The sequence below is a fragment of the Corythoichthys intestinalis genome, chromosome 1 (genome assembly GCF_030265065.1).
Source record: "Corythoichthys intestinalis isolate RoL2023-P3 chromosome 1, ASM3026506v1, whole genome shotgun sequence".
Classification (NCBI taxonomy): Eukaryota; Metazoa; Chordata; class Actinopteri; order Syngnathiformes; family Syngnathidae; genus Corythoichthys; species Corythoichthys intestinalis.
In genome coordinates this window covers 11,565,027-11,589,853 of record NC_080395.1, presented here as the reverse complement: position 1 = coordinate 11,589,853, position 24,827 = coordinate 11,565,027, and the positions used below count along the sequence as shown (strand labels likewise).

Below are 24,827 nucleotides of genomic sequence, written 5' to 3'. Positions count from 1 at the left end.
GTCAATGGGGGAATGTTTTTTGCTGTGCTATGTTTTTAGTTTGTCAGTGATGTTGTTTTTCCTCCTTTGGAAGCTGTTCTGAGGTGTTTGACACACTGTTGCATTCCTTTTTGTTCAAGGCTGCGCACAGTTCCCTCTTACTACAGGTGGTGGTTGACCCTAACGTTACGGAAGTTGAAAAGGGGGGTACTTAAATTTAAATTTACTGGACCAAATTTAACTTAGTACGGTTCTCACTTTTCCTAATTTAAAGGTTTTTATTCAATGGACCTAATTTAGCTTAGTGTGTTTCTCATTCTTCCTAACTAAAGATGAACTTTATTTTTATTTATGGGCCAAATTTAACTGAACGTACATCTCATTTTTCCTAGCGACAGGACTAACTTGATTGGTAGCCCGTCTAATTGATCATGAAAAATCGGTCTCAATGCACCTGTACAAAGAGGTCACTGTGAGCTGATGCCTATAGCCACGGGACCAAAGACAACGCTTTAACCCTTTGAGGCGGTAGCATATTGTTTTAAAGAGTATTTAACAGGAGTCCTGAGGGGGACTTGCAAATTTTGCACATCCCCATTTAAACTGTTCATCAATTGCTACATTTCTTCCACCACTTGCTAAAGCTAAGTTCTAAGGCCAGGGGATTGAAGGGTTAAGATACCGTCATCGCACACAACATATAATTGTTTGCATTAGTCTAACACATTCATCTAACTATTGTTTAAGCAGACTCCTCTACATGCCCTTTTGACACAGTAAACTGAATCACCTTATCCGGGCTAATGAGGGGGAGATGAGAAGAAATGGTACAGTTTCTCATAGGCACTGTCTAACTGTTTGCATTACTCTTAACACAGGGGCGGACTGGGACTAAAAAGCAGCCCTGGACTTTGACTCGGCCCAGCCCACAAGAATCGCTATACGAAGGGAAACACAGACACCCGAGGGAGTCCGGGGGCATGCGACCTCCCCCAGCCCCCGGAAGACTTTTTTTTTTTTTTTTTTTTTTACATTTGATTGTAAAATGCATCAATTTCGTGCACTTTGAGAGAAAATGAAGAAAATGTGTCTAGACTGTGACTGTCTGACTTGGGGCGCCCAAAGTACTTCAAGGCTGAACTGGAGTTGGGTTCATTTTCTGTACTAGCTCTATGATCAACTTGAAAAACAAAGAATTTATTTTTCAAAGCAAGTTTTATGTATCCAATTGATTATAATATATCTCTATACATCTGTCTATAAAATGATTTCATTGTTTATGCCATAATCCAGTGGTCTCCAAACTATTCCAAATAGGGCCACAGCGGGCGCAGGATTTCATTCCAACAAAACAAGACAACACCTATGCACCAATCTGGTGTCTTTCAAGTATAATCAGTTGACTGCAGTCAGGTGCTGCTTGTTTTAGAAGAAACTTCATTGGTTAAACTGTCGGTACTCGATCGGTCGAAACAAAAACCAGGCCCCACAGCGGCCATTGAGGACCGGTTTGGAGACCCCTGCCATAATTAATCTTGCCATACAAATAATACATTTCAATGAAAATACAATAAACATTTCAAGACAAATCCTGGATACATAACTTTCATTGGAAAGTATTGACCAGAAAACAAGATGATAAAAAAAAATGTATCAATTTAACTAACTAAACTTTAAAGTAAAACCATTCATTTTATTAATATTTTGTTATATTTCTTCTGAATTAACATTGCTGCTGCGTGTGCATACGTTGTTTTACAGCTAAAATATTTTTCCTAAAGAGAGTGATAGTAGGACTAGCATACTGTAACTTGACACGATTGCAAACGGACTAGCTGGCACTAACCCTTTGTCATATATTTCATTTAAAATGTAGCTACCTGGTGGATAACAATTGCCAGTATACCGAGCAAGTGACCCTCTTCATCCCTTTTTGCTTGTCTGGGGAACTTCCACCAGCTTATCATTACACCCTCCCTCTTCTTTTCTCTCCCCCTGCACCGGCTGCACGTCAGAGCGGCTCCCGCTCCCCCTCTTACCATCGCCGGGGGTTGGGCTGCTGTTACCGTGTTAGCCGTTGCAACCAGACTGCTGCTTGCCAAAATATTTGTCAACTTATGACATTTTAATGCTTCGCTCTCCAGTTTCTCTAATTTTTTTCTCCCTAACCTTCTCCGCGCCACCCTTCTCTTTTCTTTTTTTGCCACCACTTTTGCTATTGTGCATTAGCGCTCGTCGCTAGTTTGCTTCTACAAAGAACCAATGAAGGCTACTTTGTGCTTTGTTCGTTCTTCTACAGCCAGGCGCATTGCTGCCACCTGTCGGATTGGATGCAAACTGTAGGTAATCAGAGGCTAGGGGGGATAAAAACAGTGATGTATAATGAATGGCGGCCGCCGGCCGTCCAGGGCACCGGCCGTTCTGTGATCCTCCAGAACCCACAGATTACCAGTCCGCCCCTGCTCTAACACACGTAATATAATTAATAAGGAAATAGTATCATTTTTATATTTACGGTAGGACTGCACTACTAATATAAAATAAATAACACACCATAGTTTAATGAGAAGAAATAGAAGAGATACACAATGTCGTCTTATCACAGAAGCCCAACGCGTGCGTCACGAACAAGATTGACGCACCAACTCTTGCAATCAGCTCTCCCAGCAAACTCCAAAGACAAAGCGCTTTGTCCTAAAACAAGTACAAGCCAGCCCGGACAACAAAGTTGGTAGCGGGCGTCCCATCCGCGCACGAACCTAAGCCGCCCAAAACCGGCCATAGAGGGGAAGACCCAAAAGCAATGCCCAGACACACCTTAGGACACAACTTCGACACGGCAAGCTTCAGCAAAGACTTTGAAAAGATTGGACACTGAGATAACACAGATTTTTGCTGCTCGGAAACATGTAGCCTTGTTTTTGGATCCAGAATTGTCCCTCCGTCGTCTGTTTTTTGCCTTGTTTTTGACCATTGTCGACGAATAAATTGTCAACCTGCTTTCGGCGAGTGTTCTTCAAACTTTTGAAACATGGAGTCAGTACAAAGGGTTAAAAATAAGAGAACGCGCGAAGTTCTGCCTTCCCGGTCGGCGCACGCGGAGGCAGGATCGGCAGAGCGGCACTTTGTTCGGCCGTCGCTGTTCCCCTTGCGCCTTGACCGGGGGGGCGAATTTCAACAATCTTAAACAAAAAATAAGAATCCCTGGTGGCTTTTATTTTTAAAGCTTTCTGAATTTCTTTCACAATAACGTTGTGAAGAGAGAGAAGACAGAACACTTCACAAGGGTGACTAGCAGGAAATATATAATATTTATGTTTACCAAAAAATATATAGAAATGGAATGACCGAATTATCATATTAAGAAAATGAAATAGAGGGACGATTGCAAATATTAAATTTAGAACCCAACTTCAACATGCGTACCTTTCTACATAACGCTGTGAAGAGAACGGACGGACAAATATGGTTGCCTATAGAGAGTAGAGACACACGGCTCAAAATTGCTATGGGCCTGGGAGGTAATTAATTATACAAGTAGAAAACTAAAAGAGAAAATTATGTATTAATTATTTTTCAAAAATCCCCAAAGTAAACATGGTATAACAATTTTCACAATGTCAGAGAAGTTCAGTTTGAACTCCCAGACAAATGTTACTTCGACAGCTTGATTAGAGAAATAAATACGACCACAACCATGGATTGATTTTCTTCCAAGGTTTTAGTACAAGAGCTCTCGGGCAAAGACGCGCAGCCACGCACAAAATGCCTCTCCGCATGTGGACAAAAGAGAAATGCAGGGCATGCCTCTATTCATGGGTTTACATCATAGAAACTAAACTCATCATCTCACAAACCTTGGTATTTTTCCATACAAAAACATCTTTGAGCTGAGACCTTGAACACCGGTGCCGGGTGGAACGAAGATAAGAAAACAGTCCTTCCTTGGATTCATTTAAGGCATGTTGAAAAACAACGGAACATAACAGTCCATATTTGAGCATATGGTGATACAGTCTATGGCAGTGTTTTTCAACCTTTTTTGACTCAAGGCACGTTTTTACATTGGAAAAAATCTCGCGGCACAACACAAACTGAAAATGTTCCAAAACTATTTTCTGCACAGTATAATTTAATTATAAAATAATTTCTCAATATGTATACTTACTCAGTGTGAAACTTGAGCCTTGTTAGATGAACACAGAGTCGATATCCTTATTCTTCAACCGCTCTCAGTCTCTGTTTTTATTAGGGATGGGAGTCGAAATCCGATTCCAATTCCGAACCCGTTCCTAGTGTTTCAAGGCCTCGACATCACAATGAAAAAGCCTTAACGATCCCTTTAATGATTCCTAAAGATGCATATTGCGTCGTGACGTGTCTTGTTGTCCAGACGCATCAAACTAGCATGGCGCCAAGAACCACTCGCTCCAAAGTTTGGCTACACTTCACTTGACGAGCATTGCAACCGTAAATATAACAATGACAGAACGTTGGTTCAACAACTTCAATCGCTCGAAAGTGTGTCTTCACTTCACGAGAAAAAATTACAACAAAGCGACTTGCAGTCATTGCAAGGTGGAGATAACTGCATCGGAAGGGAATACGACTGCAATGTCCTCACCGAGACGCTAAGGCTTAGTCCTGGCCATACAGTTAGCTAAACTCCCAAATGATGATACAGAAGATGTTGGTATAATTTGCTGACTTTATTCAACCATCTTGAAGAGTGAAACTAAAAATAGAAATGAAACAAATCAGTTTTGTTACCAATAACAAACAGGTTTGCATCAACGTAAATCAGCGAAGATTAGCTTATAATACATTAATAACAAAAACTGTTAGCATGCGTTCGCTAGCATTAGCACATCGTTCAAACCATTACACAACTGGATTTAAGTGTCCGATCGCGAGTGGAAACACACAACAACACAAAAGATGATGCATACAGGCGTTGCCTCTGTAGATAATTTACAAACATTAACAAAGAACGTAGGCTCGTAGCAGTAATTCCCTCTCACTAACTCGCTCACTCACTTGGATGCGGCACTTCTTCTTCGCGTGGAAGCGCGCTCTTCTTCACGTGGGGAAGCGCAAGGGCGCCCCCACTTGAGCGTGAAAGCACCATAAAAACTAAAAGGGATGCATTTCAATAGACCCTACTCACATGACGGGGGTGTTGTGGCTCAGTGGTGGATGGCGTGACTCAGATGTGGAGTAGTTGTCCCCCAACCCAGAGGTTGTGGGTTTGATTCTCCATCCTGATGAACTCGCCTAAGTATCCTTGAGCAAGATACTGAACCCCGCATTGCTCCTGGTGCTGCGTCACCAGTAGGTAGATGGCTAGATAGTGTAAAGCGCTTTGAGCTCCTTGAAAGGTGGAAAAGCGCTATATAAGTATAACACCAGTGGAAAAGCGCTATATAAGTATAACACCATTTACCATGACGTCACAACCACGCCCCCGCGCCATATTGTCCGTCAACTCGTCGTGTTGACGCATTGCCGCTACGTAAATTTAACGAAGTATTTATAAGCCTCCAAGCTCTTAAAGTTTTTCAAACTTTCGTGAGAATAGGCTGATTTTGTGTGGACAAGATAGTTGTAAATATCAGGGTAGCAGATGTCAGGCAGAGACGGCGAAGACAGTGGGTCGAAAAACATCGATTTAGGCATCAAATATGGATCTGGCAAATGGATAAACTGAAGCTTTTCCACATAACGCCTTTTATGCAACGCATCCAATGAGTTTACAGCATCAGATAACACCGGGGCCTGCTCTATAAATTGCACGACTAATTGGAAACATTGAGAATAGGGCTAAAAAATGACGGACAATATGGCAGTTGGATACAGCGACACGTCATTTTGTGACGTAAGTGAGTAGGGTCTCTATAATGGTAAATAATACAATTTAACACAGGGGTCCCCAAACTACGGCCCGCAGGCCGGATACGGCTCCGTGAACAATACCAGAGAGCATTTTGAATTTTTTCTTATTTTTATTTTTTTTCTCAATAGTGTTATTTATTTCCTGGCCTTTTTCTGTGAAGAACTCGGAGATGGTTATTTGGTTATTTTCTATTTAATTAATGGTGTTGCTATTATTTATTATTATATTATACTATATTATCATTTTTATTTGCTTCTCTCCAGTGTGTGCTCTTGTGTGAATGTTTAAATTTCCCTTCGAGGAGAATTTTTTATCACAAAGTGTGCAAGCATAAGGCTTATCTCCAGTGTGTATGCTTGTGTGCTTGTTTAAAACTCCCTTATTGGTGAATCTTTTACCACAAAGTGTGCAGGAAAAAGGCTTCTCTCCAGTGTGGTTTCTTGTGTGCGATACTAATTGTACCTTCTGAGTGAATCTTTTACCACAAAGTGTGCAGGCAAAAGGCTTCTCTCCAGTGTGTGTTCTTGTGTGAATGATTAAATTTGCCTTCGTGGAGTATTTTCTATCACAAAGTGAGCAGGCATAAGGCTTCTCTCCAGTGTGTATCCTTGCGTGTCTGTTTAAACCTCCCTTCTCGATGTATCTTTTACCACAAACTGTGCAGGAAAAAGGCTTCTCTCCAGTGTGTGTGCTTGTGTGAATGTTTAAACTTTGCTTATAGGCGAATTGTTTACCACAAATTGTGCAGGCAAAAGGCTTCTCTCCAGTGTGTGTTCTTGTGTGAATGTTTAAATATGCCTTCGTTAAGTATCTTTTACCACAAACTGTGCAGGAAAAAGGCTTCTCTCCAGTGTGTATGCTTGTGTGCTTGTTTAAAACTCCCTTATTGGTGAATCTTTTACCACAAAGTGTGCAAGCATAAGGCTTATCTCCAGTGTGTATGCTTGTGTGCTTGTTGAAAACTCCCTTATTGGTGAATCTTTTACCACAAAGTGTGCAGGAAAAAGGCTTCTCTCCAGTGTGGTTTCTTGTGTGCGATACTAATTGTACCTTCTGAGTGAATCTTTTACCACAAAGTGTGCAGGCAAAAGGCTTCTCTCCAGTGTGTGTTCTTGTGTGAATGATTAAATTTGCCTTCGTGGAGTATTTTCTATCACAAAGTGGGCAGGCATAAGGCTTCTCTCCAGTGTGTATCCTTGTGTGTCTGTTTAAACCTCCCTTCTCGATGTATCTTTTACCACAAAGTGTGCAGGCAAAAGGCTTCTCTCCAGTGTGTGTTCTTGTGTGAATGATTAAATTTGCCTTCGTGGAGTATTTTCTATCACAAAGTGGGCAGGCATAAGGTTTCTCTCCAGTGTGTGTGCTTGTGTGTCTTTTTAAACCTCCCTTCTCGATGTATCTTTTACCACAAACTGTGCAGGCAAAAGGCTTCTCTCCAGTGTGTGTTTTCGTGTGAACGTTTAAATTTGCCTTCGTGAAGTATTTTTTATCACAAAGTGTGCAGGGATGAAGCTTCTCTCCAGTGTGTGTTTTTGTGTGTCTGTTTAAATTTCCCTGCTTGGTGAATCTTTTACCACAAAGTGTGCAGGCAAAAAGCTCCTCTCCAGTGTGTGTTTTTGAGTGAATTTTTAAATATCCCTTCGTTAAGTATCTTTTACCACAAACTGTGCAGGAAAAAGGCTTCTCTCCAGTGTGTGTGCTTGTGTGAATGTTTAAACTTACCTTATAGGCGAATTGTTTACCACAAATTGTGCAGGCAAAAGGCTTCTCTCCAGTGTGTGTTCTTGTGTGACTTTTTAAATATGCCTTCATTAAGTATCTTTTACCACAAACTGTGCAGGAAAAAGGCTTCTCTCCAGTGTGTATGCTTGTGTGCTTGTTTAAAACTCCCTTATTGGTGAATCTTTTACCACAAAGTGTGCAGGCAAAAGGCTTCTCTCCAGTGTGTGTACGCATGTGTACCTTTAACTTGCATTTCCAAGGAAATGCTTTATCACAAAGCGAACAGCGAAAAGGTTTCCCAACCGTACATTCTTTTGAGTCTCTTTTAAATGATGACTTGTCTAAGGGGTTTGAAGCATTTTGGTCAAAGTCAGAAGAATGTGACATTATGTCGTTGCTGTCCGAAAGAGGAGCTGAGAGGCCATCCGGTTGCGATCGTCCCTCTCCTTTTGTTGTCACGTGTTGAAATGAGCCGTCGCTCAAAGGGTTCGCTGCTCCGCTCTCTTCGCTTGGTCCTTTGTCTTCTTCGCTCTTCACACCGACACCCATTGGAAACTTGAGGATTTCAACTTCCTGTTTTTCTTCTTTAATGTCAGGGGTCTCTGGCTCCGCCTCTCGTTTGATCCACGGCATGTCGGACTCCTCCTCCTGTTTAACGTGGATGGGGTCGGGCTTCTCAGGGTGAAGATCTTCTACAGTTACGGCTGCGGGACCCTGGGTGGGGGAAAAAAAAAAAAACCTAGAGAAAAACTGGTAGTCCCCGGGTAACGACGTACCTGACTGATGCGATTTTAACTTTACGACGCTGGAGTCTCCAGTCTTTTACAATGTTGACTTTTGTTTTGTGATGCATGCTTTTATTTTGGCGTAGGAAAAGTCGGGCAGGTAGTACTCCCGCACGCGAGACTTGCAAGTCAGAGCGCATTTACACACGAAGAACGCATTTGCTCACGCTAAGATGTACGCACACACGCACACACACACACACACACGCACGCACAAGGAAGAGCCATTTGCTCCCACGAAGACGTTGAGTGTTAGAGAGGAAAGCCCCTGAGCGCACATTTCTTACTTTTGAAGCATCCGCAGGCTACACCTTTTGTACCGTTTCTTATGTGTTTTCAATTGTTGTGAAATACTTGGGGCGAGTTGTGTGATTGTTTTTGATGATGTGCGGACTGATACATGCTAATCGTTTGTGTTTAATGTTATTGCTGTATCAGCAGCGAGTTATCGACAAAAATTTGAATTGCTGTTATTGACGATTAAACTGATTTCATTTTTATTTTGGTTTCATTCTGCAAATGTTGATGTCATGAGAAGCTGAATAAAGTCAGGAAACCACACGGACTTCGGTACCGGTCCGTGGCGCATTTGCGACCGGGCCGCAAAGAAAAAAATAATTTGATCAACCCTGTGCCCCAGCTTAACACACCGATACCTCTGTCTACTCTAGATATAATACTACGGGATAGATTACAATGTTGTCATAGTAGTCCATTGATTGGACTACTAGCAGTACATCTTGTTTGTGTATATAATATATCTATAGCGTATGACTAGGCCGCGGCGCAGCACATTTGTTCCCGGAAACAATTAGCCCCCACACGAGCGAAGATAACAGGAAAACAGACGTCTTTGGAAATATTTGTACGGCGAAAAGGGCACCTGACGAGCTTACAACCTTGAAGACCCACGAACTGCGAAGGAGTGGATTCGTGACCCGTTTGTGAATAAACAGAAAGATCGCAAATGACGGTGACCTTATTCAACGTACATTTGAGACAACAACTCTACCGAGGTTCTGGATTAAAGTCATTCTGGAATATCCTGACATCGCGACAAGAGCATTGAAAACCTTGCTACAATTTCCAACATCGCATCTTTGGAAGCGGGCTTCTTAATTAATGTTTAACAACAAGGCGAAGTCGTTAATGGTGAGCGCGGTGTGCAGCTGTTGTGTGAAGCTTACATGGCAGGATGAATCTGATGAGAACTTTTCTACAAGTCCTTCCATGATGAAACGTAAGTTAATATTCCTTTCCTTCAAAAAAGTTTGTAGTGTTTACTTTGGAATCGCTGCATTTGCGCATTTTGCGGCTATGTTTAACGTTACGCGCATGCGCAGAACCGCATCGTTGCAATTTTTGATGGGTTGCAAAATTTGTCAGAACACCGGTCCGTGAAAAAAAAGACCCAAATAACACCGGTCCGTGGTGCAAAAAAGGTTGGGGACCCCTGAGTTAGAGAGTACGGTTCTATTTTACTGTTAATGTTTTGTTGTTGCTGTCAACTGGAGCAGACAGTATGCATGCTGTGTTGCAGAAGTTCTGCAATAAATTGCGTAAAATCGCCGCGGTTCCCAGTTAGCAGGGACGGAGCCCCCTCACCTTCGGCGCGGCCGCCAAACGGGGCGGAATGGGGCTTCTTCCCCAACGGCTTTCAGGTCGGCTCCCTACCGCGGCCGGCTGCTGAGAGCCTTCATTGCGCCTCAGGGTTTCGTCGCTGGGAGGACCCTCCAGGTAAGTGTCACCTTTTTCCCTTCACCACCTGCTCTAACCTCCTAGGAACCTGTGTTGATTACTCTCGTAAGAAAATCAGACATACTGCGGCGCTGTCATGTTGTCGTATTTCGAGCATGTCGTCGGATGTAGAAATTGTAATTTATTCAAATTTTAATTAGTCAATTAATTTGCGAATCGATTGATCTATTGTTGCACCTCTATATAGAACAATCTCAATGAAAAGAGATGTAACACACTTTATTCAAAAAAAAAACAACAACAACAACAAAAATCAAGAATACTGGACAGTAGAGGTGTGCAAAATTTCCGATTCTTAGATTATTCGCGATTCGGCCGTGGAAGATTCAAGAAAGATTCACAAACATCCAAATTCCGATTATTGAAATATGCCAAGTAAAGCGGAAGTACAGCACACTCAGCGCGCCGCGCGGTCTTCGGGACACAATTAGGGACGGAGCGAGAGTAGCTAAACATCATGCTTCTCATTACCCGGCCCCTCGGGTAATGCCAATGCTCAACTCACGGCTCTAGCTCAACTCATGCCACGAGATAAAAAAAAACACAACAACATACCTGACTGCTGCCGAAAAGCTGCTACAAAGTACATCCACATAATGTTACGGTAGATATCATTTATATAGGACTAGATGCAATATAGATTCGGTAGCGTTAGCAGCACATCTACAAAAAACTAGATGCGGCCGTAGTAAACGGCCGCCATCTTAAAGCAGTACACTTCCCTGCAAGGCTGTTGTAGTGAACCTTCCAAGCAAACCTAATTAACTTTTTATCTAAAATACTCCTAAATCGGTAAAATATTGACTTGATTCTATCTTTAAAATAGTTTTAAAACTTTCACATGTCGAAAGTAGACAAAAGGGAAATTATGGAATGACGGGAGCAATTTTAACAACTTTAACGGTTGATTCACAACATTAAAATAATTGAATGTAGTTTAAAGCTGCTGATATAGAATGGGGACTAGAGTTTTATATTTACTGTTATTTTTGTATATTTTTTTACTGCTATATGTTAACTTGATACTGAAATAATAGTTTGGTTTAGCCTGAGAGTATTTTTGAACAATTTTAGAACTAATGTACAAAACATTAAAAAAAAAAAAAAAAAAAAAAAAAAGGAAGGGGGTGCATCAATAATTGTTTTATAATCGAATCGGAGCCTCTGAATCGTAATCGTAATCAAATCGTTAGGTGCCCAAAGATTCCCACCTCTACTGGACAGTGGTAAAAAAAAGAGGACCTGCAAAATCATTTCAACAATTTTTTCAAAAGAGGCTCATAAGAAACTGAAAAAGGAAATTGAAATGCTTTTTCTACAACAATAAATGCGGGCAGGACTCATTCTGTCACACACACTGCAATTCAAAGGTTTTCTCCAGTGTGGCTTGAGTGCGATCACTAAATGTCCCTTCTGAGCTGACCTTTTCAAATCTTTTACAAAAGGCTTTTCTCCAGTGTGTGTTCTTGCGTGTTTATTATTTTTTTTTTAGTTAACTTCAGAGCGAATCTTTTACCACAATATGTGTGTGTGTGTGTGTACGTGTGAGTGTTGTCAACTGATGCTTATGACAAAATGTTTTCGGACAAAATGAGCAGGCGAAAGGCTTTTTTCCAGTGTGTGTTCTTATGTGTCTGTTTAAAGTTAACTTCAGAGCAAATCTTTTACCACAATATGCGCAGACAAAGGGCTTTTCCCCAGTGTGTGTGTACACGTGTGTCTGGTCAACTTATACAGTGGGGCAAATTAGGGCTGTCCCAAACGGCTAATTTCCTCCCGATTAGTCAGCCGACTATTTTTACAATTAGTCGAGTAATCTATTTAAAAAAAAAATTTTTTTTACTACTTTAATAATGAAATTTTTGTTCAAGCTTATTAATTCACAAAAAAAACATTTTGGAACACCTAAATTCTTTATTAACGTATAAATAAATAACATAAATACCAATAATAAATCACAAACTATGACGTCAAATGCTGCTGGTATGAACTAGTGCAAAAAAAATGTAAACTAAAACACTGTGACTTCACCTCTTTAACAGGAGTCAAAACAATTCTTACTCTTTTAGTAGTATGTCATTGTCTATATTGTTCTAAATGTTAAAAGGAATTGCAATGACCCGGACAACCATTTTCAGAATAATTCATGTGGTTCAGATGCTTTTTCTGGTGTGCATTCCGCATTTTTGGGGTATGGGAAAAACTGTTCAACTTTTGTTTGTTTTAACCTAAAAAATAGATCAAGTAGAGGGCACACTGAAATTTTACAATTATTTTGAAAGAAAGGCACACATACCCACAGTAACAAAAATTAAATATATAGTATACTACTCAGGGGTTGCGTTAACCGGGTATTTTCCGTCGTTGACCGGTTTTTTAAAACGGTGACGGAAAAAACTGACGTCCGTCCGTCATTTTGACAGGTTGCAATTCACACCCCAGACCACACGGTGGCGAGTTAGCATATTAATTAGCTATTGTCTCTCTTAATGCATGACGTCGTTGGCTATTCTGTCAGAATATTGTAGCGTCACCGGGGTCTGGCGGCGGCACCGTGATTGACACATCAACGCGAGGTTCTTATTGGTGCACCCGGTGTGCCAGCGCGTCATCCAATTGATGGACAAGATTGCCGCCCAATCACATGACGCCACAACTCCGCCCCCCTGACTGGAGCCGCCATATTGTGTGTCAGCTGTTCATGTTTACACATTACCGCTACGTACATGCCTCCTATTACGGCGTGTTTTTCTGCTTGTTAATATTAATAATCAAAATGGTGAAGGCGTGTGTGGCGGTTGGTTGCTGTAACAGAAAAGATAGACGGAGAGACTTGAAGTTCTACCGTATTCTGAGAGACCCGGGAGGATGAGAGCGAGATGGACTGCTGTAATTCGACAAGAAATCTGGGCACCAAACGATCACCACAGACTATGTAGTAGTCATTTTATATCTGGTAAGATGCATTTAATATATATTTAGAAGATTTTGAGCTGACAACCACAATTAAGATCATTGTGTAACGTTGGTGATTGGGGTCTATATCGTTGCCTCTTTTTCTTTGGGGGCGGAGTTGTTGGCGGTAAGCAGAGTAAAAAGGGAGAAAAATACCACGACTCCCGTGTCTAATTTTTCGCCGCCAAGCAAGCATTACAATATTAATTAAAAATGAATGAAAACTAAATACTATTGAATATGTCATCATTATCATTTAAAAAAATTAAGTGACCGGTAAAAATAGACTATGACCGGATTTTTATGACCCTGTCAGTCAAAATGACAGACAACGAAAATGTCTAGTGCAACCTCTGATACTACTTTATATAATACTTTATAATATTAAGTAACTAACATTAGTGCAGTCCAGTCCAATAGCTAATTAATATGCCCACTCGCCACCCTGTGGTCTGGGGTGTGAATTGCAACCTGTCAAAATGACTGATGGACTTCAGTTTTTTTCCGTCACCGTTTAAAAAAAAACGGTCAACGACGGAAAATATTCGGTTAACGCGACCCCTGGTGCAGTCATGGATTACAGTAAACAGGCCAGTGCTGTTTCCATTTTATTATGTATTTACAGGATATATGTATATATTTTCCCCAAGTGGGAGCTTCCATGATCCTAATAAATTTAATAATGATTTGAAAAAAAATTATATAATTATATATGTATTAATTATTTTATTAAATAAAAATGCACGTTGATACGATGCACATAAAGGCAACTTCCATTAAAAAAAATTCGTTAGAAAGTTGTACGGATTTACAATCCGCTAGCTTGTTGTTTCTTGTTGTCTTCGAAAATTACACTTTGGTGACGGCGCTTCAAGTGTTCGTTCATAGCCGACGTGCTACCGTGGTATGAGAGCTCAGCTTAGCAAAGAGTACACACAGGGGCACCCTCCATATTTTCCTTGAAATAATTCCAGGCTCTGGCTATTCTGGTCAGCTTTTTTGGCTTCATGCCGCTTTCACGTGTTACCAATTCTGCCCTTTTTGGTAACTGGCGGTGTTTCCAACTCCTCGCCGTAGTGTGAACGGGCGATTCACTTGGCTCATTGTCGTCGGTTCGTCCGATTTCCTCCTCAGGAAAGCGGCGGCGTGCATAAAAACACTGATAGGCGTCGGATGGCTCTTTATGGATACTTTTATTGACCAAAACAAAAACGTGGGGGACGCAGCCACTCAACTCGGCGCTACCTGCGCACTTTTCCAACTCAGCGATCTCGCTCCCTCTCTCTCGCTCGCTCGCCCACTTTCTTCCTCTTTGCTCAATCTGACAACGCCGGTCACATTGAAATAACAGCGGCCCCCTTGGTGGTGCCAGTAACAACCGCTTGTATCGCGAACGCCCGCAATTCTAAACTTTATCCGCATGTAAAAAAATTTTTTAACCCGTCATTACCCTTCGACGGTATGTTTTGCCCGTCCCTGTAGCAAGGGTCCCCGAGGGCCCCGGGCAACAAGCAACATGGGGCCCTTCTGAGTCACGTGACACACATACATACTCACGTGGTATAATGAACACAAAGGTGGGGAGGTGCGAGTGCGCGCACGTGCGGTCATCTTGGCCTTAAAAGTGGCGAAAACTAAGCCTTTTACAATGACTCATATGGATATTAGAGCTGGGAATCTTTGGGCACCTAACGATTCGATTATGATTCAGAGGCTCCGATTCGATTATCAAACGATCATTGATGCACCCCCCTCTTTTTTTTATTTTTTTTTTTATAAATGTTTTGTACATTAGTTCCAAAATTGTTCAAAAATACTCTCAGGCTAAACCAAACTACTATTTCAGTATCAAGTTAACATATAGCAGTAAACAAATATACAAAAATAACAGTAAATAAAAAAAACTCCAGTCCCCATTCTGTATCAGCAGCTTTAAACTACATTCAATTAATTTAATGTTGTGAATCAACCGTAAAGTTGTTAAAATTGCTCCCAATATTCCATAATTTCCCTTTTGTCTACTTTCGACATGTGAAAGTTTTAAAACTATTTTAAAGATAGATTCAAGTCAATATTTTACCGATTTAGGAGTATTTTAGATAAAAAGTTAATTAGGTTTGCTTGGAAGGTTCGCTACAACAGCCTTGCAGGGAAGTGTACTGCTTTAAGATGGCGGCCGTTTACTAACGCCCGCATCTAGCTTTTTGTATGTGTGCTGCTAACGCTACCGAATCTATATTGCATCTAGTCCTATATAAATGATATCTACCGTAACATTATGTGGATGTACTTTGTAGCAGCTTTTCGGCAGCAGTCAGGTAGGTTGTTGTGTTTTTTTATCTCGTGGCATGAGTTGAGCTAGAGCCGTGAGTTGAGCATTGGCATTACCCGAGGGGTCGGGTAATGAGAAGCATGATGTTTAGCAACTCTAGCTCCGTTCCTCATTGACTGCGCGGCGCGCTGAGTGTGTTGTACTTCCTCTTTACTTGGCATATTTCAATAATCGGAATTTGGATGTTTGTGAATCGTTCTCGAATCTTCCACGGCCGAATCGCGAATAATCAAAGAACCGGAAATTTTGCACACCTCTAATGGATATACTTACATTCTTTCATGGATGCACACATGGCCGTCCTCTGCTCAAAATGCACCTATTCTCGCTCCCAGAATACGCAGCGCTTGTGACGTAGGACAATAACAGGACTGGTTGCTATGGGAACGTACGCATACCCAAGGAACCTTGCTAAAAGGAGTATTAAAATTGCTAATAAAATCATTTAGGATTATTTTAAATGCATATATATTTTTTTTTATAGAGTATTCAATGAGGAATACGATAGACCCATGAATAGACTTTTTTGGAAAAATCACCATTTCTTTGAGTAGTCACATGAATAATGAGGTGGCCTGTGAAAATCAACATAAAACAACTCGGCAAGGACTTTCCAGTGCGTACTTGGTGAGTCACTCTTTAAACAATCATGTGGTATTAATAGCTGACTGGACTTTCTTAAACATGTATAATCTATGTGACATGGTTAATGCTGATTGGGATTGATGACAGAATCATTAGATAATCTGCTAAATGATTCCATGTTATTGAAACACTCCCTACACTTGTCGCTGTGACAGTGCAGGAAAGCTGCGTGGGGTTAATCTGTTGGCGCTCTGGGGGCCCCTGCTGGCTGGGGGCCCTAGGCAATTGCCTGGTTTGCCTAATGGGACGCGACGCCTCTGGTCGGGACAGCTCTAGGGCAAATAAGTATTTATTCAACCACCAATTGTGCATGTTCTCCTACTTAAAAATATTAGAGAGGCCTGTAGTTGACAACATGGGTAAACCTCAATCATGAGAGACAGAATGTGGAAAAAAAACCAGAAAATCACATTGATTGATTTTTAAAGAATTTATTTGCAAATCATGGTGGAACATAAGTATTTGGTCAATACCAAAAGTTCATCTCAATACTTTGTAATGTACCCATTGTTGGCAATAACAGAGGCCAAACGTTTTCTGTAACTCTTCACTCTTCGCTTGGTGTAAAGAAATCAACTGTGGGAGCAATTATTAAAAAAAGGAAGACATACATGACCACTGATAATCTCCCTCGGTCTGGGGCTCCATGCAAGATCTCGCCCTGTGATATAATGTGATAACAAGAACGGTGAGCAAAAATCCCAGAAACACATGGGGGGGGGGGGGGTCTAGTAAATGACCTACAGAGAGCTGGGACCACAGTAACAATGGCTACTATCAGTAACACAATGCGCCGCCAGGGACTGAAATCCTGCACTGCCAGACGTGTCCCTGTGCTGAAGCCAGTACACGTCCAGGCCCGTCTGCGATTCGCTAGAGAGCATTTGGATGATCCAGAAGAGGACTGGGAGAATGTGTTATGGTCAGATGAAACCAAATTAGAACTTTTTGGTAGAAACACAGGTTCTCGTGTTTGGAGGAGAAAGAATACTGATTTGCATCTATAACAGCTGTCAAGTTGTCCTGCAATTTTTTTGTTTCTCCAGCAAGCGGAGCTGCTGACTCGCTAAAGTTAATTTAACTCTTTACAAGACGTGCAACTTAATATTTTTTGTGTGCATTGTTTTTATTTTCCTGTTGTCATTTTACGATTCTTGGAAGTATATTGTTAATAATTATTCGTTTAAAAGGTTAAACTAAAATTGTTACATTTCTAAGAATTGCAGTGAACGCACAACCAATCAGGTCACGTCCTGTTTTCCAATGAGGAAGTAAGAGTCCGATGCAGCAAGCTGTAGCATAAGCAGCACTAGCTTGTCCAAGTTGCTGAAAGTAAACCATATATAAACTAATTAAGTCAAGTAGACTTCCCTGTTTGTTCATGAGCAGGCCAAAGTGGTATGTATATTTTCATTTGTACATTTTTATATTTTGTATATATTCAGTTTTTCAATTGTACATCACTTCATTGTATCACCAGTTCTACGATGGGTCTGTGGTACAATAAAAACTACAGTAAACATCAGTTAACCCTTTAACACCGAACGTGTCGGCAGCGACGCGTTTACGCATATCATTTTTGAAGCTTCGTCACGCTGTAATTACATCACCCACGTGCTGCTGGTTGGTCTCGTTTGAAAGTGCGGAAGTTGATGTCCACACCAGTTTTTATTTGAAGTCAATCGGCCAAGAAAAACGGGAGATAATGTCATTTGAGTGTTATAGTTTTATTGCACTCATAAATATGCATTAAAACACTGCATGGACCATGTAGCCATCTCCATATTTCCATCATTTCTTGTCCTTTTTCAAAAGCGAAAGCAGCACAAAAGACTACTTATCCCAACAGTCGTTGTGATGTCAGGAAGGACGAACCGAATGTGATCATTTTTAATAAATTTCCGAGCGATGTGCCAACTATTGAAAGGGAGGCTTGCGAAGCAAGCAGCGGCCGGTGTCGTGCCGAAAAATGCACAACACCGGTTGGTTTGAGCGAGCGACTTTGAAACGTGCAGAATGAATCTAAAACTACATTTAGCACAAGCTAATGCATTATTTCATTAACTCAAGGAAGAAGATGAGTCGTATTTGTCGTTGTTTTCCTCTGATGAATCAGCGTATTGGCGAGGAGAAGTGACAGTAGAGTGCAAACGGCGAAAGAGTAGGCTATGTGACGTTGTGTGTGACGCAGCTACGTGACCTGTTCAAGAAGAAGCTTTATTGAGTGCGCAAAAAAAAAAAAAAAAAAAAAAAAAAAAAAAAAAAAAAAAAAAAAAAAAAAAACTTTATTGGGTCGCATGCCTGAAAAATTTGAATTGAACTACTTGTCAATATTTTTTAAAATACTTTTTTCAATGTTATAAATATTTTTTCTTCACTATAATCTTTTCAATTTTTATGTAGATGTGTGTGCAAGAAGCTTGATTGCGTGTACATGTATACTTTTGATAAGGTGATGGGTACAACACCTAACTTCACAAAGAGATATCTTCCTAACCCTTTTTGTGTTAGATGATATAAAAAAATTTCTCACTATTTTGCACACTATATAGACTGCTTTGACCATAGTATGTGTAAAGGCCAAAAACGCCTATGACCATACCTGCTGTTTGTGTTGAATTGTCAAACATAAAACTATTCAATCTTATTTTTTTCTATTGAATGTTTATCCTAACAAGTCGAATAAATATTATCAAGCGTCAAAACGGTTGGTCGAGCATGTTTAGTTGTCAATGGGACGTCAACATTACAAATTTTGAAAAAAGATTTTGGGATTTTTTGTCTTTTGGGGTCCAAAATGTGGATTATAATTGGTCAGTGAAGAAAACAACAGTTTAGACATGAAGTTCAAGGTGTCCTGAAAAAAGGGACCCAATTTGGCCATTGTAAACAATTTTTTCTTTGAAATATAAAGGCAACATCAAATGCATGCAAATTCGGCCAAAATAGGCTTAGGTGTTAAAGGGTTAAACAAGAACTCTCGAGTCTCCATTCATGAACAAGCATCTGAAGAACACCATACACACTGTGAAGCATGAGGGTGGAAACATGCTCTGGGGCTGTTTTTCTGCAAAGGGACCAGGACGACTGATCTATTTAAAGGAAAGAATGAATGGGGCAATGTATTGAGAGATTTTGAGTGAAAATCTCCTTCCATCAGCAAGGGCATTGAAGATGAGAGGTGGCTGGATCTTTCAACATGACAACGATCCCAAACACACAGCCAGGGCAACAAAGGAGTGGCTTCGTAAGAAGCATTTCAAGGTCCTTGAGTGGCCTAGCCAGTCTCCAGATCTCAACCCCATAGTAAATCTGTGGAGGGAGTTGAAAGTCCGTGTTGCCCAACGACAGCCCCAAAACATCACTGCCCTAGAGGAGATCCGCATGGAGCAATGGGCCAAAATGCCAGCAACAGTGTGTGAAAAGCTTGTGAAGAGTTCCAGAAAACGTTTGGCCTCCATTATTGCCAACAAAGGGTACATAAAAAAGTGGTTAGATTAACTTTTGGTACTGACCAAATACTTATTTTCCACCATGATTTGCAAATCAATTCTTTAAAAATCAAACAATGTGATTTTCTGGGTTTTTTTCCATATTCTGTCTCTCATGGTTGAGGTTTGCCCATGTTGACAGTTAGAGGCCTCTCTAAAATTCTCAAGAGAGAGAACTTGCACAATTACAGGATGACTAAATACTTATTTGCCCCACTGTACTTATAGAAAATCTTTTCTCCCAAAATGAGCAGGCGAAAGGCTTCTCTCCAGAGTTTCTGCTCATTTGCGTTGCTAAATTTGTTTTCTGAGCGAATCTCTTACCAAAGAGTGAACAGGCAAAAGGCTTTTCTACAGTTTGTGTGCGCTTATGGATTTCTAAAGAAATCCGCTGAGAAAATCCTTTATCGTAAATTGTGCAGGCCAAACGCTTCACTCCAGTGTGGTTTCTTGTGTGTAATACTAAATGTCCTTTTTGAGTGAATCTTTGACCACAAAGTGAGCAGGCAAAAGGCCTTTCTCCAGTGTGCATACGCGTGTGTCTTGTCAACAAATAGTTCAAACAAAATATTTTCTCTCAAAAGGAGCAGGCGAAAGAATTTCCTTCAGTGTGTGTTTTCATGCATGCCATGAATTAAGTGTCCCGTCTCAAGCAAAAAGTGTACATGGAGGTTATGCTGTTATATCGTCCCTACCAATATTGAGACCAAACCTACGCCCTTGGCACACTCTTAAAAGGAGAGTGCCACTACCATCCAGAGTGGATGTGCAAATACATTTTATTCTCGTACAGCAAAAAGAATGTTCCCAGAGGCCACGTGCGCCACCCCCTGCATTGTTCTACGCGCCCTAGGAGGAGTGGGGGTGTGCTCCCCACTATTTGAGAAGTATTTTCCTAAAGTAACAATCAAATCAAACCATGTCTGATATTGCATGAAAAATACAACAACTAATGTCATGATCTTACCTTCATTTTGTTTTTCAGTTGTTCGCCGTGACCTGGATTTCCTCTCCTTTTTTCCACGTTCTACTCTTTGACTTGATGTTTTGGATTGCGTTGGCCTCCAGTCAGTAGTAATTTGTCGTATCTTAAAGACAAGTCGAGAAGCGTCTCATACAATTAAAAGTAATTACGCTCATGTTAACCGATCGACTTTTCCTGAAAACAAACTTTACAAATAGGAAGTGACGTTCAGCCAAAGCAATCGGAATGCGTTGCCGTGTCTTAGCTACCGAGCTAAGCTCACCTAAACTAAGTTAAGTAAGCATGCGAAGCTTCAACATAAAGCCAACCGACTTCCACTATGCTTTAAAATGGCACTTTTTAGTCCACTAAATTCTTACTTCGGTACTTACTCTATGAAAATGTTTTGAAGGAGGTCGTTTGGTTATAATAAGGGAACACGACAGAACAGCAAATCCCAGATGGCTACACAGAGGTTGCGTCGATGTGAACCGGAAGTAGAAACGTTCAGGTGCTGAAACTTCAGCGTGATATGATCAAGCGTTTGGAAGTCCCATCACGACTTTCCATCTCTGGAGTCAAAAAATGTTCAACAAATATGATCAACATATCCCAATTATAGTCACTATCACTATCAATACCTCAATTTGAAGGCTCAGAATTAATACTTTATCCAATTTACTGTCCTGCTTCCGCTGCACTTCTTCCATCACGGAACATTACAATGACCTCGCTTCATATTTAAACATTGAAGCTTCTCAGGCCTATTTAATTCAACTTTTTTCTTCTTCGCTAACCATTCCTAAATTACGAAAGAAGAAGGGTGCAAGGCAGAACTACATCGAGGCGAAGAGAAGGAACGGCCAGGAGAGGTCGCTGTTGGCAAGACGCCTCGACTCAAAGCAGGTTGTTTCACATGACTGACAATTAAAATACAGATTATAACTGCCAATAAATTTTTAAAAAATCATTATTCATGTTTTTTTTTAATTCTATGCTATAAATTAATTGATAAACTGATAAATGATAACTGATAAATATTTTATCAAAACCTTAATTAACAAATTGAAAATACCAAAAGAAATTAACATCAGCTATGTCCCTAAATAACACTCTCGTCAAAAGTTGATCTTTATGTTGAACAGAGAAGAGCTTTAACAAAGTTATAAAATACTTTTTTAGAATTACTCGACCTACTAAACATCGATCATGCTTAAACACACCTGCTTTTATTGCCTGTACTACTGGAGTACCTCATAAAATAAGATTGTTGATTACACTATGGTTATAATGAACAGAAGACATTTAAAATTTGAGTGCCTGAGAAGAATAATTGGGGGCGGGGGGGGGGGTGCAATGACGGCGACGCAGGGCCGGCCCAGGCCATTTGGGGGCCCTAAGCAAAATAATGCAAAGGGGCCCATTTTTTTTTGGCCCACCATTTCGTCACAGTGTACTGTGAAACCCATACATGCAAACCAAGCCGTACGTCCATATTTTGTATATTAATCGGATTTTGTTGCACTGCATACTTCAAACTTCTCACCCTAAATGACTTACAGTAGATAGCGCCAAACCCTTTTCTAAAAGAAGAAAGAAGAGTTTTATTTTTTTAAGCTTGTAATCAAGTATCAAAACTCACAAAAGTCAACTTTTATTTTTTTAAGCTTCAAAACTCACAAAAGTCAAATAAAGCAAACTGTAGTAAACAAAATTGAATATAAATTAAACAATTGCCAGATTGGGTGCCCCCTAGTGGTCAGGGGCCCTAAGCAGCTGCATAGTCTGCCCTGCGGCGACGTAGTCCATTGGAAAAACTTGTCTTAGCCTGGACGGTGCCGAGATAGCGGACAGCAGTGAGGACAACAATGTACGCGCCCTTGTCGGGTTGGTACGAAAATAAATAGAATTGGAACAAACCTGGTTGTCAGACGTACTAGAGCCCAATCACAACATTCGAAGATGGCGTCGCAGTCCATTGGCACGGTAACTCCAGTCACACCGGCAACAGTAATACACGAACTCTCCTTCTCAATTCAAGACTGACATCCCTGGACACTGCCCTGAAGACCCTTCTGATTAGCCTCCCCAAAGCACAGCAACCTCAAAAAGACTGAACATATCCGTCAGATGTCGTCACTCCTTAGGAATGTCTTTAATTTTGAGTATAACTCTATATCTAGGCCTCCATGGGTTGGTACACTTGATTTTAATGGATTATTTTTTTCTTGACTTTTTTTTAGCAGCATATTTAACAATGGAAAGAACAAAATATTTAGAGACCAGTGTTGTCACAGATTATTTGAAAAAGTAATTTAATTACTGATTACTCCTCAAAAAAGTAATCTTGTTACTTTACTGATTACTTCATTATCAAAGTAACTAAGCTACTTTAAAAGTAATCTATCAGTTACTTTTTACCATTTTTTCTCCCTTTGCCGCCTCAACATAAGAATGACAACAGAAAAATGTCATCAAATGTAATTGACTTTCCGATGATTGAATTTAAAGGGGAATATCAGAATTTCGCGCTAGCTTAGCCACTCCGGAACCCTGAAACTAACAAATATCTGACAAACTGCTTGGAATTTGTTGAAATCAACTCCACCGACCAGTTAAACTGGTCTGGCTAACTCTAAGATTAAGCCTAATGTCAAAACTTCTGAATTTTGGGTTATGGTTAACAGCATATTAGTGTCAATGTAAAACAATGCAAACTGACTGCACAAAATTGCAAAGGTGGTGGCGGGCGCGGATGCGCGTGCACAACTCGGAAGAACTCCTCTCAACACACACGCAGTCAATTTGGCCACAAAACGTGGCGGCAACTAAGCACTTTACACTCAGTCGGACTTACAACACATCCCACAGATGCTAAACGAACACATCACCCCACGGCATAAACGTGCAACACGCATATGATGTAAACAAAGCTTGCCAACTTGGAGCGATGACTGCCCGTCGTTGCTACGGCAAAGCTACAAAACGTCCGCACATGTAAGGGGTCCAACCTTTTGCTGATACCCTCCAGAATGAAGGAAAAATACTCACCTTCATTCATGAATATCCACAGATCAACATTCCCTCGCAACGTCTCAACACTCGGCGCGAATGTCCACCCGCCTCAGTCCCACAACACGTGACGCAAGACCAAAACAGAAATTAGCTAAGAGGTTGTCATGGAAACACGTACCGGGAACCTTTTATTTTAGCATTTTCTATTAAAAATGCTCTTCGTACATGACTACAATATTCTTCATTCTACATACGTTATGAGGCAATGAAAAAATAGTAACACAGAGACACTAAGGAAACTAACTTTCATCAGATTACTGGTGTAGAAAAATGACCGCGTTAGATTACACGTTACTGAAAAAAGTAATCAGATTACAGTACATGTTTTTGAATAATATCAATGGCTAAACAATTATAAGCATATTTTCGTTATTTTTTTAACGCAACCCTTCCAGATTCTTTGTTTAACCCATAGCAACGCCCCTGACAACGAAAATGCTTTTCTTCGACAATCTTCGGAAATTACGTCACACAGAGAACTGCGAGGGAAGTCCACCATAGAACAGTATTGTTTAAGGGTGTAACGGTACGTGTATTTGTATTGAACCGTTTCGGTTCGGGGTGCTCGGTTCGGAACGGAGGCGTACCGAATGAGTTTCTGACGTAATGTAAAGTGCTGTCAAATTTGGCGCGTTAACAGGCGGTAATTAATTTTTTGAATTTATCACGTTAAAATATTTGACGCATTTAACGCAAGCGCGGAATGCCCGCTCATGCATCCCATTATCCCACCATTAATTACGCCCCACGGATGGCTCGCTAAGGGCGTAACATAAAACAAGCTACACACACAGGTTGCGAGTGGACACAATTTTATTCACATAAGTCGAACTCGCAATGAACAAAATATACAAAATGTGGAAGGAGCTGGCTTCAGCGTAAGCCCAGGCCAAAACAACAAACAAAATGAAACTACACTTAAACCCCACCCACTAAGTAAACCCTGATCTTGAAAAGGAAATTAAAAAAAGACAGCCACTACCCTGGCTTCTACAGTAAACAAAACGGGCTGAACGAAAACGGCAGTTTACCTCTACCGCTGCTGTGCTCTTATTTACAGTGCTGAACAAAAACAATCAATAACAAACGAACACAAAATACCTCACTGAAAAAGCGGGAGTGTAACAAAATAGCGATCAAATGCACAGGTGAATGAATGGAGAGCAAACAGCTGGCGAGGAGGTACGCGGCTCGTATACTGTCAAATGCGAACTCTGAGTGTTGACTG

At 40.8% G+C, this 24,827-nt stretch overlaps 2 protein-coding genes across 3 annotated transcripts in view; both read right to left on the bottom strand.

The window, feature by feature from the left end:
* LOC130915634 (zinc finger protein 75A-like) overlaps positions 1–2,437 on the bottom strand; it is a 28,758-nt gene extending 26,321 nt beyond the window's left edge. The window contains exon 1 of the mRNA XM_057835577.1: positions 1,860–2,437. The gene's annotated coding sequence lies outside the window, so the exon portion shown is untranslated. The remainder of the gene's footprint in view (positions 1–1,859) is intronic.
* A 1,292-nt stretch (positions 2,438–3,729) lies between these two features.
* Positions 3,730–21,062, bottom strand: LOC130931973 (oocyte zinc finger protein XlCOF6-like). Of its 2 annotated transcripts, XM_057816942.1 has the most exons (3): positions 20,917–21,062; positions 20,528–20,648; positions 3,732–8,308 (listed from the first exon to the last, which is right to left on the bottom strand). In XM_057816942.1, the coding sequence occupies exons 2-3, from the start codon at positions 20,531–20,533 to the stop codon at positions 6,104–6,106; spliced, it is 2,211 nt and encodes a 736-aa protein (XP_057672925.1). In that variant the 5' UTR covers positions 20,534–20,648; positions 20,917–21,062; the 3' UTR covers positions 3,732–6,103. The 2 variants fall into 2 exon arrangements, with proteins under 2 accessions (XP_057673722.1, XP_057672925.1); XM_057817739.1 differs by lacking the exons at positions 20,528–20,648; positions 20,917–21,062 and adding an exon at positions 9,985–10,135 and having other exon boundaries at positions 3,730–8,308.
* Between the last annotated feature and the right edge of the window lie 3,765 nt (positions 21,063–24,827).